The 17,852-nt window shown below is 31.9% G+C and overlaps 1 protein-coding gene across 5 annotated transcripts in view; it reads left to right on the top strand.

Annotated features, from left to right (window-relative positions):
- Positions 1-17,852, top strand: part of LOC126758730 (protein vav-like) — a 202,783-nt gene that overhangs the window by 80,064 nt on the left and 104,867 nt on the right. For 3 of the 5 annotated variants that reach the window (XM_050473104.1, XM_050473100.1, XM_050473103.1), the window contains exons 1-2: positions 5,036-5,113; positions 8,369-8,642. The exons of 1 other annotated variant lie outside the window; for it this stretch is intronic. In XM_050473104.1, coding sequence (XP_050329061.1) covers positions 8,541-8,642 — 102 coding nt within the window. In that variant the 5' untranslated portion in view covers positions 5,036-5,113; positions 8,369-8,540. Of the gene's footprint in view, positions 1-5,035; positions 5,114-5,135; positions 5,888-8,368; positions 8,643-17,852 lie in introns of those variants that run through there. One more of the 5 variants, XM_050473101.1, reaches the window with a different exon arrangement.

The following is a 17,852-nucleotide window of genomic DNA, read 5'->3' as shown; positions in this document are numbered from 1 at the left end:
AACACTACCTGTATAATCCCGTTATTACGTGTATGTGTGTATTTAAATTTAATTTAAACATTTAAGTAAGTTAATTTCTATGCAATAAGCAAAACAAAGTGAACAAAATAATGACTTAACGCAAACCAAAAGTTGTATTGTAATGTAGAAATGGCGAAAGTTGTCGCAAAAATGCGCGTAAAATAAAAAATATACTACTTGAAGGAGATTCAAAGCTGTGTTTTTATTTATTTTAACATAAACCTTTTAGATTTTATTTTTTTAATATTTTATATCGTTTTGCTTTAAAATTAACAATTAAATTTTATTTTTGTTAATATCATTTTATTATATATATTTTATATATGTGTTTATGATATATATAACGAACATTGAGAGGCACACTCTTTAAAAAAAAATAATTTTTTTGGGAATTAAGGGGTTACATGGGTTTTCAAGTTGATCCTAGTAATAGGTTCAGAGATACATCCTTGAGAACTTGTGCGATCGATGCTAGCTAGGCTAAGTGCGCCGTCTTTAAACGCGTTTTTCTCGAAGCTATGTTTATGAAGTCGGTGGGTAAGATTTTTCGAGAACTACAAAACTGATCTTCATGAAATTTTACACCGGCCTTTGAGATATAATTCTTAAAGATTTGAACGAAAGATTTTTTTCAATTACAACTAATAGAAACAGAAATGTCGCGAAGTTTTCACTGAAATTTTAATTTTTTTGTAAACAATTTTTGCCAAAAATCCAATTTTCAGTTTTTTTTCCTTCGTCCAAGTTCTAAGTCACGTGTGCTGTAATGAGTTATCCTGCCGACGCGTCCGCATTTTTTTTTAACCGTAATGGCGTCACAATGGCAGAGTTTAAAATATTTTTTTCCAAAAATTTCAGAATTTCTTTGTCAAAAGTGTAAAATATCTAAAAAAAATAAAATAATCTAATAAAATATTTAATTTTTTATATGAAAAAAATTGTTGAAAAAAGGCTGCTTTTACCCTAGGAAACCTATGTAACCCCTTAAAAGATCAATTGTTTTAAAATTTTAAGTTCGCCTATGACCTGCCAAAATTCATTCAATAAACTTGTAGGTGATTGTCAGGGTATTTGCAACCTTGCATTAAAAAATAATCGTATTAATATTTGAATTAAAACTCTTTTTATTTTTTAATCTCGAAAATCTGCATTCAATTAAAATGTTTAATCTTAAATACCGGATTGAGAAATATAAAAAGTTTTAATTAATTCAAATTTAAATTTTAAAATTTCAATCTTCTATTTCTAATCCTAATCATCTTGGAAGGTTGAACATTTAACTTTTTATCCAAGATGTTGCGATTCAAAATTTAAGAATTATAATTTTAAAACTTAGATTATATTCCAAAAATTTTTAATTAAAAAATTCGCAACCCCCATGATCATTGTTTAGAGCACTACATACATATGTATGTACTATATGCTCTTATAAAATTTACAGAATAAAATTCGATAGAAGTCGGATAATTGTCTCCGAGTAATCACTCAAGCATATTTCAAAAATATAACAAATGAACTGTTCGTAAGCTGATGTATAACACTTCTAATATTAATTCCATATGATCTTTAGTCAGCCCGTACATTTAAAAGATACGAAAAATTGGCTTACGAACTATTAGTTCATGAGATATAACATTTTGGGTGAAGCAACTTGTTCGCAAAAAGTAGATAAAGAGGAATCTCGTGTGTTAATGAAGCATTGCCTTATGGGGGAAAAATACTGTTGAAACCTAGATTTGGATTGATCAACATTATTTTGAATCTGCACCAGAGAAATCAACCGTTGAAAAGTAATTTGCTAAATTGGAACGAGGCGAAATAAGCACCGAGGACGTTGAAGGAAATGGACGCCTTAACTGTTACCGACAAAAACGTCAAAAACGTCCCCAAAATATTTTCGGATGTCCGTAGTGAAGTTGTTCGAGAGAGTCGAGACTCTAAAAATATCAACGGAAGGTATTAGAAATATTGTGATTGAATATTTGTGTATGCAAAAGCTCTGTGTGAAGTGGGTGCCGCGTGAGCTCAAAGTCCATCAAAAACACCAATGAATTGCCGATTTTGAGTAGTTTTTGAAGCTCTTTAATCGTATTAAAAGCGTGTTTTTGCATCCATGACAATGGCTGAAACAAGGCTCTCTTTTCACGTCGGAGTCAAGGCCGTGTTGATTGCATATGAAGACGCAAAAGTCGGCTGGCCATGTTATGGCATCCGTATTTTAGGATACCCGTGGTATAATATCCATCGACTATCATCAAAAGGGAAAACCATTAACATTGCGTTTGAAAGGATACAAGGCGTTTGAAGGACAAAATGGCGAACAATGGTTCAATTTGATGAAGAAGAAAGTGCTGTTTCATAAAGACAACGCAACAAAATGAGAAACGCACAAATCAATGAATACGATGTCAAAACTTCACAAATTGCGATTCGAATTGCTTACGCATCCACCGTATTCTCCAGATCTGGCCACCAGTGACTATTTCCTACTTTCAGGGCCTCAAGAGAATGCTCGCTGGAAAGAAATATGACATTTTTTGACCGCTATAATCCTTGTATCGCCCTCGAATTTTATGAAAAAAAAAATTTTCTATGTTAGCCTACGAATTTTTCAGCCCACTTATTAGTTTTGAAAAAAAAACGCCTTTAAAGATAAACTGATTGAACTGAGCGAGTACACTTTAGAAGGCTGAAACTCCAATCCTTTGAAATATCGGTTTAAAGTAAATTTTATTTATTTTTTCATACTAATTGTGACTCTTAAAGCCGAATGTAAAACTGGAACTATGGACGTGACACCGCACTATCAATTTTACGATTCACCAAGTATAGGTGGAATTGGGCATTATATTCTCCCAGTGAATTTATGATGTATGAAGTACATATATTCTTAACAAAAATGTAAGAAATATATTCCCTTAGCCCTCGAATGTAATAATTTCGCTTCTATCAGAGCTTAATAAAACTCGATAAAAAAAACCTTCACTTACAACTAACAAGAGTTTAGTTCCATTCCAACTTAACTTTCCCTTACTTATTTCAATATTTATTTTAAACATTTTATTTCAATTATTTATTTCTATTTTATAATTTGCTTTATTATATTCTATTTCTATTTTTTGCATCTAAATTCTCTCGTATATTGTGTTTATCAGTAAATACTTGTATAAGGGTGTTTCCCGTCTGCAACTTCAGAAATACTACTATAATATAATACATACATACATATTGGAGATTGTCATTTGCCAGTTAATGCCTTTGATCCCAGCTACCTCACAGCAGGTGCTATTTCTGCCACTTCGCAAATATTTGCTTTCTAGTATTTGCCTTACCATATATTTATTTGCGGTCTAAGTGGTTTTTAGTTTGAATAAACTCTAGGAGCGATTGAAGAGACTAATATAAAGAAAGTAAATATTTCAACAACGTTGATTCGTTATCTTCTTTATGTTGTCATTTTGAATTTGAATTGTAGAACGCCCTATTACAGAGCACAAGATGACTGAGAAAGGGCATTCATCAATAAAAATCGATTCCAATTGGTCAAGTGGATGGGACACATTTTTCACCTTGGTCGGGTTCACGTCTGACCGAAAGCCGTCTGTGGGTCCGTCTGCCGGCCGCAGTGCGACTCTACACTGAACTCAATTTTCAATTCTACCTGACTTTAGGTTTAAACCACAGTCACCACGAATCTCCCCTAAGGCCCAAACCCAATGAGCAGATTGGAGCGAAGTCCCAAGAGCTAACTGTGGTACCAGATTTATGCCTCTGGTCAGACCTTGTAGCTTTTACTAGTTAAGCACCCATCAAACTCATTGGCTGGTGACATTTGTCGCTTGAACTTCAAATCTCTTTTCATTAGAAGGAATCTCATTCGAAGTCTATAATATCAGTCAAGCTGAGTATTATAGCGCTATTTCTGAAAATACTATGCTGAAATTTCGAGGCAATCCGCTTCTTACGACAGGCATACCTACCGCTGGCAAATTCTACCCCATGCCCGCTGGGGGTGTATGCTAGATAGTCGATTGTTCGATTTTTAGTACGCAATATTAATGGACCGCCCATATTTAAATAATATTTTGAAAACCGAATCGCGGATTGTGGATACACGGAATATTGTATTGAATAAAATAAAAAAATATTAAGAATGATTATAATTTTATAATTTATATAATCGCATTTTCAAAGATAAATTCCTCAAAATCTCGAAGTCAATTTTTGGTCCAATGCTTTCATAGAATTTGTTCCTCAGAGCCAAGCACGCTTTTCTTCGGTTTTCTAGGCACATTTTGTGGACAAAAATATTTTAAAATTTTAACAAATAATAAAGCAAATGTTTCCGACAAAAAACACCAATGAATATTAGCGCGATAAATATTAATAATCAACATAGATCGCGATGCCTTATCACGGCTTAAGCGACATTTTAATTTTAACTTTCTTAGAAGCCAGATTGATTTCTCCTCTTAGATTATGACGTACAGCAAAAAACATATTTTATTGCTTAAATCATAGAGAAACCAACAAAACTTTGAGGAATCAGAAATTGGCAAGTAATATCAGAAACAATTGAATAATTGAATCATTATTGATTCATTTCATAACATCAATAAAATTTAAATGCATCTCGCAATTTCAAACGAGATTTTTTATTGATTGCAAAGTATTTTTAGAAAAATGTAAAAACAGTTTGCGATCGCTTGTAAATTTTTTTTATATTCTCACTTTTAATAATTTTTTATTTTTTTAATATTTTTTTTTTTTTTTTTATAGTTTATAAGTAAAAATATACAAATATACCCAGTCCAATCTACCAACTCAGCGAACTTAAGTTACCTTTTATTATTATTTATTATCTTCTAGCCATAAATATTTTTTTTAGTCCACATATCTCCCCATCAAACAAGTTGTACGACAAACCCTGTTGTTTGTTTGAGAAACCCATCGAACATGTGCGCCGCGACTCCCAATCGGCGTCATCAAGTTCGAGTTCATTGGGGAGTCACTTCGTGTTGTTAATACGCCGCGTATTCTCAATGCGAACGGTTCGTTTGTTTAGCTGCAGCGTCCGTAGACGACGAAAACGGTAATAAATATTAAATACAAATAATAAAAATTAAATTGAAATGATAAAAATTAAACAGAAATAAGAAAAATTAAAAAGAAAAATAAATTAAATACAAATAATAGAAAATATCGGAAAAACCAAACATTGAATTATCTTTTGGTTGCTATTAAAAATCGTTTTCGTGTTGAAAAGTGCAAAATTTGCTGTGAAACGGTGCCTTTTATGCAATAAAAAGCAGAGAGGAAACAAAAAAATAATAATTAAACAACAAGTTGGTGTTGAAGTGTTAGAAAATGAGAAATTTTTATTAATAAGGAAATAAAAGTGAAGCGAAGTTTTTTGAAACGGCAATAATTGGTGTAAGAAAAAACGCCGCCGTGTGAGCGAGTGTGTGTGTGAAATGTTGAAATAACAAAATTGCAAAAAAAAAGTGCAACAAGTGAAATTGCGTTAAACAATAAAAGCAACAACAACGAAAGTCGCAATGATAATAACAATAACAAACAAGTGCGACGCGGCTAACTAATAAAGAAGGGCGTGTTATTTGTTGCGCTAAATGTGTGTGTGTGTTCTTCGCTTAAAATAAATACAAATTTTACAGCAATGATAAAGTGTCAAAAATACTTTTAAGCAAACAAAAAGTTAAAAATATATATTTTTATTTATATAAAAGCACCGAAAGCTGCGCTGACTGTGGAATTAATTCTCAATTTGCGCTTAATTAAGAATACAGTCTAAAGAAGTGTTAATTTAAAAGCAGTATTAGGAAAAGTCACGTATTAAAAAAATTAGGTTAAATATTTTTTTGTTGTTATTTGTTCTACTCAACCACACTTGTATTGCTGTATGGGCTTCGGGCCATTTCAGTCAAAGTCAATTTTGCCTAAATTGCTTGTAATTACACGCTAACAAAAACTAAAACACTGAAGCAGTGCTCACAGCAACATAGTAGACAACAACAACTACAAAACATGTACATTCATATGCGCATACATACAGAAGTATAAACGAGACCATAAGCACATATCGATAGGTTCAGCGCTTATTTCACACACTTGTTCATAGCGCGCAGCTAAAGTACATTTACAACAACACATTCCTATATTCGCGCGCACACTAATCGAAAAAAACCCATAATAATCACTAAACATTACATTTGTAGCAAGCAACACCCGCCCAAGCGTCGCGCACCTGCGTCGCAGCCGATGAAAATTCTATGTGAAATAATGATGATATTGGCTTAATTGCGATTATTGTTGTTGTTGTTGTTCATAAACATACTACATACATACTTATGTTTGTTGCATGTAGTCATGTGTGGTATTAAGCCGGCAGCTACTAAACGTCAGAGCCACGCCACAAACTCGCAACACATCAAGTCACGTCACACCAAACCCATCAGCTATAGGTGGAAATCACATAACAACAACAACAACGCCAATAGTGATGCATAAAAATGTGTAGATAGCAACTAGCAATAGTTGGTAGCTGACTTTTGTGAGCAGCTCAGCTTTAGAAAGAATTATGTATATTTAAAAAAAAGTAGAAGTAGCGAGAAACGCGGTGTAAATCACATGCACAAGTGTGGGTATGTTCACACACAAGCACACAATTTACAGAGATGTACAGATGAATCTACAGGTGGCTGCTTTACCTATTGTGCAGATAAACAGTCGGCGGCAGCGGCGTTGAGTGCACAGTGCACGAGTGCAAACGTGCGAAATGTGCTGAAGTGCATGCACAAACATGCACACACCTGTTTATAAATGCATATTAAACTTTTCATATGGGAAGAAAGTAAATTGAACGCGGATGAAAATACTAAAATACAGATTGGATAAATAAATAATAATTGAAAATTTATGAAAAGTGAAATAAATAAATCAAAATGAAATTAAGTAAAATTAAATAAAATAAAGTAAAATGAAATGAAATGAAATAAAATAAAATGAAAAAATAAAAAAAAAAATAAAATAAAATAAATAAAATAAATAAAATAAATTAAAATAAAATAAAATAAGATTAAATTGAATTAAATATAATATAATGAAATAAAATAAAGTGAAGTAAAATAAAGTAAATTAAATAAAAAAAATTAAAATGGATTCAGATTGAATTAAATAAAGTAAAGTAGTTATAGTAAGGCGTAATATAAAAAATAAACTAAATTAAAAATAAAATAAAACAAATAAAGATAAAAATAAAAATAAAAAAACCGAAAAAACAATTATTATATTAACTAAAATAAAATAAAAAAATTTAAATAAAGAAAAATATTGTGAAGTATAGTGAAATAAAAAATTAACTAAAATAATACATATATAATATAATAAAAAAATGTATAAATAAATCTGAGAAGGTAAAAACTACATTTTACATCAGAAAAATATAAAATCCGGTTTATAATTATCAACATTAAAACATCAATAACTCATATTGAACATAAAACGTTAATATTGAAACTATAAATTATGCACAGTAGACAGATGTAATTTATGATTTGTTGTAATAAAAATATAAGTTGTAAAGTCCAAATAGAAAATGAAGATAAATTAAATACGAATTTAAAACTTCTTTAAAATATAAACAAGTATTAATAAATAAATTATAAACAATAAATTAAAAAAATAATAATTTTAGTAAATAATAACTATTTGTTATAAATTATCGATTGTAAACGATAAAATAATTTTTTTTAAACTTGACTAAAAATATTAAAAAAAAGAAAACAAAATATATAAAATATAAACAAGTTGTAATAAATAAATTATAAATAATAAATTTAAAAAAATGACTATAGTAACTAATAACTATTTGTTATAAGTTTTCAATTATAAACCGTAAATAATTTTTTTTTAACTTATAAATACTTGTAAAAAATTTTTCAAATTAAAAAAATATATACATATATACATACATACATATGTATATATAGACAAATTTTTATTTAAAATTTAAAAAAAATATATACACAAATTTTTATTTATAAAATTTAATTACTTCTACAACAACTGGTATATTTTATTGATTCTATTTCTTTCTAAAAATACTGAGTTTCGTTTAACCTTAAAACCATATACACATCGCAAGCAATTAATATAAAATCCGTTTTAAATATATATTTCACCCAAACCCACCCTCTCCGCAAACTAAACACACCCACAAGTTCACTGTTTATTTTAAATTGTTAGCATATAATTACCGCTTAGTTAATACAGTTGTTTGTATGTATACACTTACTACAAATGTGTTGTTTCTAATTATCTCATGCAGCAAATTTTACGACAAATTAACATAACCTGTTGGCAAGTGCAATTACAAATGTAAAAAAAAAAACAACAACAAAAATCAGAAAAAATTACAAATACAAAGTGACAAAAAATAAATCAAATACCTACGAGCATTACATGCGGATTTGACACATTTTCAAACAGCGCAGAGTTGCATGCGAACATATATATTTACGCAAACGGAAAGCAAACGCAGAAGAGAAGGATTTTTAGTGGGACTCGCCGCAAAAATGTCGCATTTCAGAGATAATTCTTGGGTGAGTACTCAAATTACGCGGTTTACGTTCATGTTGCTTAACAATTACTATCTTTCTGTTACATGAATACATACATACATATTTGTTTTCTGTTGTAGTTTTTAGTTTTTTGTTTTATGCACATTCGTGATTTTGTGTTAGTCATTTGTGTGTTTATTTCTTTATTATTTTTTTCCATCGAAATCATTACTTTTTCATATATATTATAGAAACCTTTGATAAATATAGGGGATATATACATATATTTATATACATATATAATATAATATTAGCATTGCAATTAGTTATGTACTAAGCACATTTATGCTATATATAATATAACTATATAGCTTCTATATAAAAATTAACTTTTAAAATGGAAATTAATCGCAACGATCTTTTTTCATCCTGCAAACGCGAGTTATTTTTTTTCGTTTTCGCCTATTTCGGCGTCTGATAAGCGTTTGCTGTTTTAGTGCATTTTGTTTTTACAGTTGCCAATCAGATTTTTTTATTTAATTTTATTTATTACTATTCTATTTTCATAGAAAATAAAAGATTTGCCTGCGTTCTTCTTTTTAAATTTTTTACTTTTTTCTTTTTTGTTTCGTTTTTTTATTTGGTTTTTGTTTTGCTTTCTTGCCTTTTTGTTTTTGTTTCTGTGTTTTGGCTTTTTATTATTTGATTTTTTGTTTGTTGGTAAGTTAATTATGTCGTTGCTTTGATTGTGGAGTTTATTTATTATATTTTCCTCCATCGATACGAGGCCATCTCTGCACAGCTTAAATTTTATGTCTTTAATATTATCATTTTTATTTAAATTTCAACTTTTGTCAACCGTTAATTGTTTTTTGTTAAAGTTTCGATCGCCATTTGGGTCATATATTTTGTCATTATGTTTTGCATCTAAGCAAAAATCAAAACTATTGCGTTTAGATCTTTGATGGTCGTTGATTCTCTCATTGCCAAATGACAAATAGTACTGTTTAGCTAGTTTTTTTGAAGATATATTTAAAATATGATTGATACATAATATAGTCACAAGAATCTTTGGATTTAAAATTTTTGTCTCAACTTTTTACACATCTTTGGATTGGAAAGAGTTCTGAGAGAATTTTGAAAATTTTAGAATGGTTTTAGAAACATTTTTAAATTTTCAACTGAAGATAGTGTGGTAATGAGGTGATGTAGTTAAATACATATCTAAAATCGGCAGTGGTATTTTCCGGAAGATACTGTCAGCTCAGCTAAAAATATCGCTGGAAAATCGTAAAATATCTCCAATTTTTCGATTCCTGAAATGCCATCCTGTAGAAATTTGATACGATTTTTTTTGTGAAGCTTGCTCAGCACATAGCCACAATTTCAAATGAAAAGAGCTACCTGACATACTTTTTATAATTTTTCTTTAAAAATGTCAATGCATTTAATTTTTTTCAATGAGAAGGTCAACCGAGGTCGAGGACATCAAAGTACCTATGACTCCTGGTAGTAACTTCTTGGCTTCTCCTTTACTTTTTATTACGTGTGTACACGGTGTCACTTTCGGCATCATGTACTACTCCGATGCCATTCACTCGTATATGCGATAAGCATCGTGTATACATATATAACTCGGTACACGCACAAGTACCGCTGCCTCGGTGGTACACTGTACCCTATGCTATTCGCATGCACGGTAACGATGCCATCCGGTCACACAAGTTCCGGTTATCACAAGTTACGGTACATCATTCGGTATTACTCGATGACTTACAACGGATAACGATGCCGTTCCGTACACTATACCTCATACTACTACTCGATATAACGCTGCCTCGGTACACGATGTACTCGGTATCGCATATCCAAGTAAAGATGCCAACGATGCCAAACGGTACACGATGCCTTATACTGCTCGATATCGCATATGCGAGTAACGATGCCATGCGGCACGGTCTTACACTGTTATCGCGAGTAACGGTACACCATTCGGTATTACTCGATGACTTTTAACGAGTTACGATGCCGTTCCAAACGAATTATATCATATACATACATAGCTGTCATACAAACTGACCGGTCAAAATCAAGTTGGTGCAGGGAAACTTTTAGGGACTGGAACGTCAAGGATTGTGGGTTGAAAAAAGTGTAAAAACTTTTCTTTTAAGTAGAAAATTCCAAAAAATTTCACGGTGTAAAAGCCTTTCACTCATATTTTTATCGAATTCATTTTCGCTTCCTTTCTCAATTTGTATATGGTGTTTTATACATTTCTCTCTGATTCATCACGAAATTCTTTGGGTGATTCTGAAATACCGTTCCGCTGCCTAAACATGGTCATAGATACTTTTATATCTTCGTACATATGTACATATATATTTGTAAAAATGTGCTTGTAATCTTCAACTAATCCCTGAAAATTAATTAACTTGCACTTCAGCGCCACTTCAAGAGCTTATAAGCTTTTTCCATAACAAATTCGCTTGGAGTTACCTACTTACACTTAGCTGCTGTCATTTATCAAAGAGAGAGAACAATAAATGCAGCCTCTGGGCGGCAATTAAAGTCTTATAGACAACAAACAGCCAAGAGCGCTTGAAAAAATCGCTGCACTCGGGCAACATTTTTTCTATTTTTTCACAAAAAATTAATAAACACTGGATCAACATTATGTTAAAACTATTTTGTAATTGGATTTGCTGGTCATGTGTGGCTGCACAGTAATTATTAAACAAAAAACTTATAACACGCTCACCAATACATGCATTTGCGTGTATGTAGTGTCACGGCGGCGCGACCGCTTGTTGCACACTATGATGACCGATAGCCACTGGCGAGTGGCGGCGATCAGCGATCATAACGATCATAGCGATCGCTGCGTGACAATCAACGTGTGTAATGTGTTGTCATTATGGATGACAGGGCTAATGAACTTGGCTGGAAGCAACTTTCCGTCTAACTGTTAAGTGCCATTACTTATATACTTACATATTTATATGTGTAACTTCATGAATATTTGTGTTAAAATAGCGATCAATTTATAATAGCTTCTCAGCTGCCAATTCAACTCACTTTTACTCAATATCGGTTGGTTTTTGTTTCAAGTTTTTGTTTTTATTTATTTCTTCAGCGTCTTTGCTTTGTGTCTAGCAGCAATTTTTGAACAATAACAATAACAGAAATGCCAAAAATGCTAAAAAAGACCACAATGTAGAACATGAACTATATTTATGAGTTTCTGCAGACAATCACTTCACTTTTCAATGCGAAGCTTTTTAGAATGACCAGCGAAATATATGGAGACTTAAGTCTTTACAAATCGTATTAGCGGTTATATAGAAAAAATAGTGCCAAAAATATACTAAACAAAGCAATTATGAAAGTAAAAAAATATTTCAGCTATTATTGGCTTTTAGCCTTAGCCGGCTGTATATCTAGACACAGCCATCCCTATTTTTGAATATATTTTTAATTACTTACAAGCGCTCTCTCTTCATTGTTTATTTCCTAATTTATTTTATTTTTAATTTTTCGCCTTTTTGACGCTTTGTAAGCAATCATCCATGCCAGCAGAAATGTTTTCGAATTTTGTTTACAATTTACTTCCAAATTTTTATTTTGCTTTCAAATGCATTAAGCCTGTAACGGTTAAAAGTATTAGCATGGCCACTTGAGAGTAAAAAAAACATTACTATATGCTGGTCATCGCTTTTTCTCCCTCCGCTCTGCATGGGAAGCGGTTAGCTGCCTTGGCTGGCTGACCGGAAAACGTGTTACCACTAAATAGACTTAGAAGCCAAATACTGGAAAGCTATTAACACAGCACGTTCGCTAGTCATTACCATTTAGATATTAACGTTTGAGCAGACAATATAAAACTAAAAATAGTAGTAAAAACAAAAAAAAACGAAGAAAGAGTAAAGAAAAGCTATATTCTTACATGGTATTCTGAGAAATGAGTTAATGGAGTGGCAAATTTTTACTGTTTTCGAATGTTGCTAAGGTCTGACTTCAGACATTAAGTGGATAGCTCATCGATAATGAGAAATATTATGCTTAGTTTGTTGATTAATCATAACAACCGATAATTTTAGCAGTGTATGAGGTGTGTGACTTGGATAAAATAGGCAGTATGCCTAGATGTAGGCAACAATTTCTTAATATCAGATTTGTATATTCTATAGTCTTTCGCTATACAAAAAATACCGGTTGCGAAGTTGGTTGGTGCCTTGTTCTCGCTTTTATTTCCCTTTGATTAATATTGATCTTTATTCAAAAAAATCTAATACTAAGCTATCTCAGCTAGAAAGCAACTTTTATTATTTTTGCATTATTTAGTACCTGATATTTTCCCTTATCTTTTTTTACTAATTTCCTTTGTTCTGATGCAGATATGAATCGCAAATCTAATAATATTTTATTTTTCTACCTTTCGTAGAATTGTGAGTCACCAATTTTTGTTTCACCATTTAATTAATTGGTATTAGATAGCTTCTATTATTGACAAGCCTGATTAGTTGATAAATTGGTTAAGGTTGCCGCGATAACTACGTATTTGTAGGCATGAACATATAGTAATCGCTAATTGATTTATTTTTGTGAAAATTGCACTTTGGAGAGTGTTTAAGTTTGAGATTTCACAACAAATTTTTAGCTATTAAACAGCATATTCACCATTCATTCAATTCAAGAGTTCATACATATGCATATCTCAGAATATTGTTGTCAATTACTTTAAACAGTTTTGGTCAAAAATGTGAAATCATGAATGCTGACTGTCAACTAACCACAGTGTAGGCCACATGAAATACTTGTATGTATAAAAAGGCCATAACTAAGCGCTAATTTAAGATATGTAGTTGAACTGTGTTTGGCGCAGAAGGCAACTGTGAACTAACAATTTTGAAAAAGGGGGCGTGGCCACGGCCTCTATTTGGCTTAATGTTCGTATATATCCTAAACCTCTTAAGCTGCAATAACTAAATTTGCTCACGACAAGTACCTTTAGGGGTGTATCAACACCATAAAAATGGATGAAATCGGTTTCCACTTCCGATATAACGGTACTATTAAAAACTACTAAAAGTTCGATAAGTCATTGACCAAAAATACTATATTTAGATATACAATTTCACACCTAAGAATGAGTCGGAGTAAAAATTAGACGATGGGCTAGGCAGGTGAAATTCCATATCTCGCGACCTGCCCGACCGATTTCGACTAAAATTAGTCCGAGGCATTCTTCTCACATTTCCGTTCCACAGTGCGAAATCGGAGTACAACCATGCCTACTTCCCATATAGCAAAATTTTAAATTCCATTGGATTCTTTCACTTTTCAGTACTTAACATACAAGTACTTCTCCTTCGTATTCCACGGTACCTAAAAACCCACCGTCGTATACTTTTAGAACCATTGGACTTCCTTTCTTGCAATTTTCAAAGTCCACTCGGGCGTTTATAATCAATTTAAGCGTCAACGTAATCTAGATTAGAAAGTGTATGATTGCTTTTTACTTCAGGTACATTGCATTTCCCATTTTAATTGAAGCTTTCCACAACAAAAATTCAATTCATGATCGTGAATAATCGATCAATTCGGCGAACGTCAAAGCAACAATTGAAGCGCGGCAATCGCAATAGATTGGGCAGTAGACCTTTGTCTCAGTGGGTTTTTTTGGGAATCTATTTTTTGTTTGTTTGTTTTTGTTAGCTTTTTTTGATTTTTTCGCTTTGATTTTTGCTTCGAAAGAATACTTGGCCGGATCGCTGTTAGCGACAATGGAAATTGTAAAGAAATTTAAATTTGAACAAAACTGCACAACAAAGTGCGGCGGCAGCCCAATAACTGTGGTGAAAAGGCCGGCAGCCAGCCAGTGAAATGAGTAAACAGTGAGTCGAAAATAAAAGAAAGTCGCATAAACCACCGAGTCACGTACGGGCGCGCAAGTACTGGCAAAGTAAAAATTAACAAAAAAAAAAATATGTTAAACCAACTGCTGCGTTGTAGTTGTATTAAGTGCTCAAGCTGACTGAAGACGGTGGGAACTACAAGGAGTCGGTGTGCTAGAGCTCAATTCACTCACTTTCAAGCGGTGTAGAGTCTAGTCTTATTTAATGTAAACTTTGTAAATGCTTATTTTTATTGTTTCTTCGAGGTAAATTAAATTTTCTTAAGTTTTTATAATTTTATATTTGAAAAACAAACAAAAAAAAATGATCTGACAGCTTTCTTCAATCACAACTCACTCTTAGCTCTTTTTCATACCATCTTTACTCTTATAATTGTATGCGCGCATATTTTTCTGCTCTCTTGTTCAGTCACATCGTGACACAAAATTCGTGACCAGCATATGAAACAAATTAGACTACGAACAATCACTTTCCAGAAGATCGCCACGCAGGTGCGCTTACAATTGCAGACCGAATACACCATAAATGTACGAATACTTGCAGCATTTCGGGTGGAAAGAACATTCACTGATTTTACCAAAGCACTTATATGCATATTAAAGTACTCATGAATATTCCACATAGAAAGAAGTATGTTGTGGAAAGTGTAACATACTTCGGCTAAAAAGCCTGCCTCAAGCTGTTTTTTGGTTTAGAAACAAAAAAAAAATGAAAACAAAAAATCAGAGTAAGAGTGCATGAGTTGCATCTTAAGTGATGTTCATGCTTCTAAAAAATGGAAAGCGTTGCTAGAAGTTACACGAAATGCACATTTCGAATTTCTGAGAGTTTTTGCTTTCCATGCATGTTCCAGAAAGAATTTCAATGGTATTTTTTCGATGGTGATGTCATTAGGCAAGATTTCTTATGGTGAAAGTGTGGCGATTTCTGATTCAAAAAGTTCTTTTCAAAAAATTGTTTCTTTTTGACTTTTTCAGACATTTTTAGAAAGGGGCTTTATCAGTAGTACTGAGTGTTTATTTTATCCAGGGGTTTTTATGCTTTTTTCCTGTAAAATTATGTGGGTTTTTGATTTGCGGTTATTTTATCGAGACTTTGATCCGTAGAACTGGCAACTTTTTTTTTGTCAAAAATACACTCAGTGAAAGATGGTTGTGTAAAAACTGTTCCAGGAATTTGGATTCATTTTTTAACTTTATTTCAACTTCATACTATTTATTTGAAACTACTTATGTCCTCCAGACATCTCATAAATTTTTTTAGACCAAGTTTTTTAGAGTCTTCCTACATTTCGTCGATCCATCCCGATCTTGAACTTCTTCTTGCCTTAGTGTTGACCGCTTTGACTTCGCCTTTCATATGTAGCTAAGGTTATTTTTCCACCATATATGTACATATGTATATGTCGCTCTGCATTATTTTTAACTGTTCCATATTTAAGTAAAATGTTTCCTTCGAAAATTTGTAATTTGGCTTGCTAATTTTTCTCCATCTGCATATACAGTTGGTAGGCCGACAAAATACGAATATTCCACAAATTTTTCTGGGTTTTTCCAAGCACTCTGAAAAGCCTTTTCAAATTTGCGTGTAACTTCGAAAATATTCACTGGAACGATATGAAATGTTCAGTGTATATTCTTAAATATATGTGTATTAAGAAAATAAAATAAAAAACATCAATTATTTTTTTAAATTCCAACAGTATATAACCCCTTAAAACTGTAGCTTAACTGTGACGAGTACATAATTCAAATCATTTTAGAAATAGTTTAATATGGAGTTACTGTTCCATGTGTTTTGAAATGTTTCCTCATCTTTGGCTTCAGTTCTATCTGTAAGTTATACAAGAGAAAGAGATTCATTCTCGAAGTTGTTAAATAGTTTATTCTGAAATTAGCGTCGATAATGTATTTAAGGTTTGAGATCCTAAGGAAAAACACTCGTCTCCCGAAGAACAAAAGTGCGTTCCGAAAAGTGATGAAATCACTAACTAAAATACGTCTTTTGTGGACATTATTATACTCTAAAAGCATTCAATATGGAAATAACTGGTTATAGCAGAGCATGTTCTTAGATAAATAAGAATTTTACATGGACTTGGGACAAAATCTCGTTAAATGGTTGTCACTCAAATTAAATTGAATAATTTTGGTCGAAGTTCCGAAACATATTCACACTGATTTCTTAATCTAAGCTCCCTCCTAACTTTCCTTAAAAAATTTTCTCAATATTATGTTGCATTCTTAAACGAAATTTCATACTGTAATATATAGTATCACAATCATATAACATATTTTCGTGTTAATTATTAATTTATTTCAATATTTCTTATCGAACAATTAATCACTTTCTGGAATTCCGCGAATGATTAATGCAATTTGTGCCAATCTTTCTCGGGTAATATTCTGGGAAATCTATTGGTTAACAAGTGCAAATATGATAAAGCCTCTACAAAGCAAAAAAGAAAAACAAAACACAAGAAATAGCCAAAAATAAAATAAAATTTCTTATCACTTTCATTTGCGATAAGTCTTTGGGCGTCTATTTTTGGTTGGGGGTGCTGAAGAACTGTGAGTATCTGGTTCCGCTGCAATGTTTATTTGCTTTCTATCTTGTTGATAACCACTTGTTATCGAGTGTAAACAAAAGTGAAGCAATAAATATTCCAATAAACCGAAAGTGTTGATTGATATTTACGAAAGGTGACTAAGTAGTGGGTCTCAAGTAACGTAGAAGCTTGAAGAAAGCGACGTCACAATTTGCGAAATTGATAAAATAGTTTGCTTGTTTTGGTTTTTGCTAAGCATTTAGTTTGTTGCTTGTTTTTAAAGTGCTTGGAAAGTTATGGTAAGGCGATATATTATTGTAGTGTCAATTTCTTTTGAGAAATCATTTTATTTGAGTGCAAACTTCCTGTTTGGTTTTCTGCACTTGGTTTAAGGTCATTTGCAGCATATATCCGATTCCTTATATTACAGCAAACAATTAACCTGTAAAGAAACCAAATTACTTCCTGTTTTAATTTTTTGTACTACTGTGTTATATAAATCTGATCAACTTTTTTCCCGTACTGACAAAAAAATAAAATTTAACGTATTTTAATACAAATCCTTATTAGGATACCTTCAAAAATAGGCTACTAAGCCAATACAAGTATGCCAACATTTCATCAAATTTTTCATACATTTGTTGTAAGCTTCGGCTGGGATGAACCTCACTGCCTTCAGTAAATTTACTTTTTTCGGTTTCGGCTAATTTTTGAACCATCACTTGATACTTTATTCGGCAGTTTCGACGACATTTTCATAAATCCACGTCTCGACAACCAGTAATAATG

Source organism: Bactrocera neohumeralis, chromosome 5 (assembly GCF_024586455.1).
Source record: "Bactrocera neohumeralis isolate Rockhampton chromosome 5, APGP_CSIRO_Bneo_wtdbg2-racon-allhic-juicebox.fasta_v2, whole genome shotgun sequence".
NCBI classification, from domain to species: domain Eukaryota; kingdom Metazoa; phylum Arthropoda; class Insecta; order Diptera; family Tephritidae; genus Bactrocera; species Bactrocera neohumeralis.
This window is presented reverse-complemented; position numbering and strand designations above follow the sequence as displayed.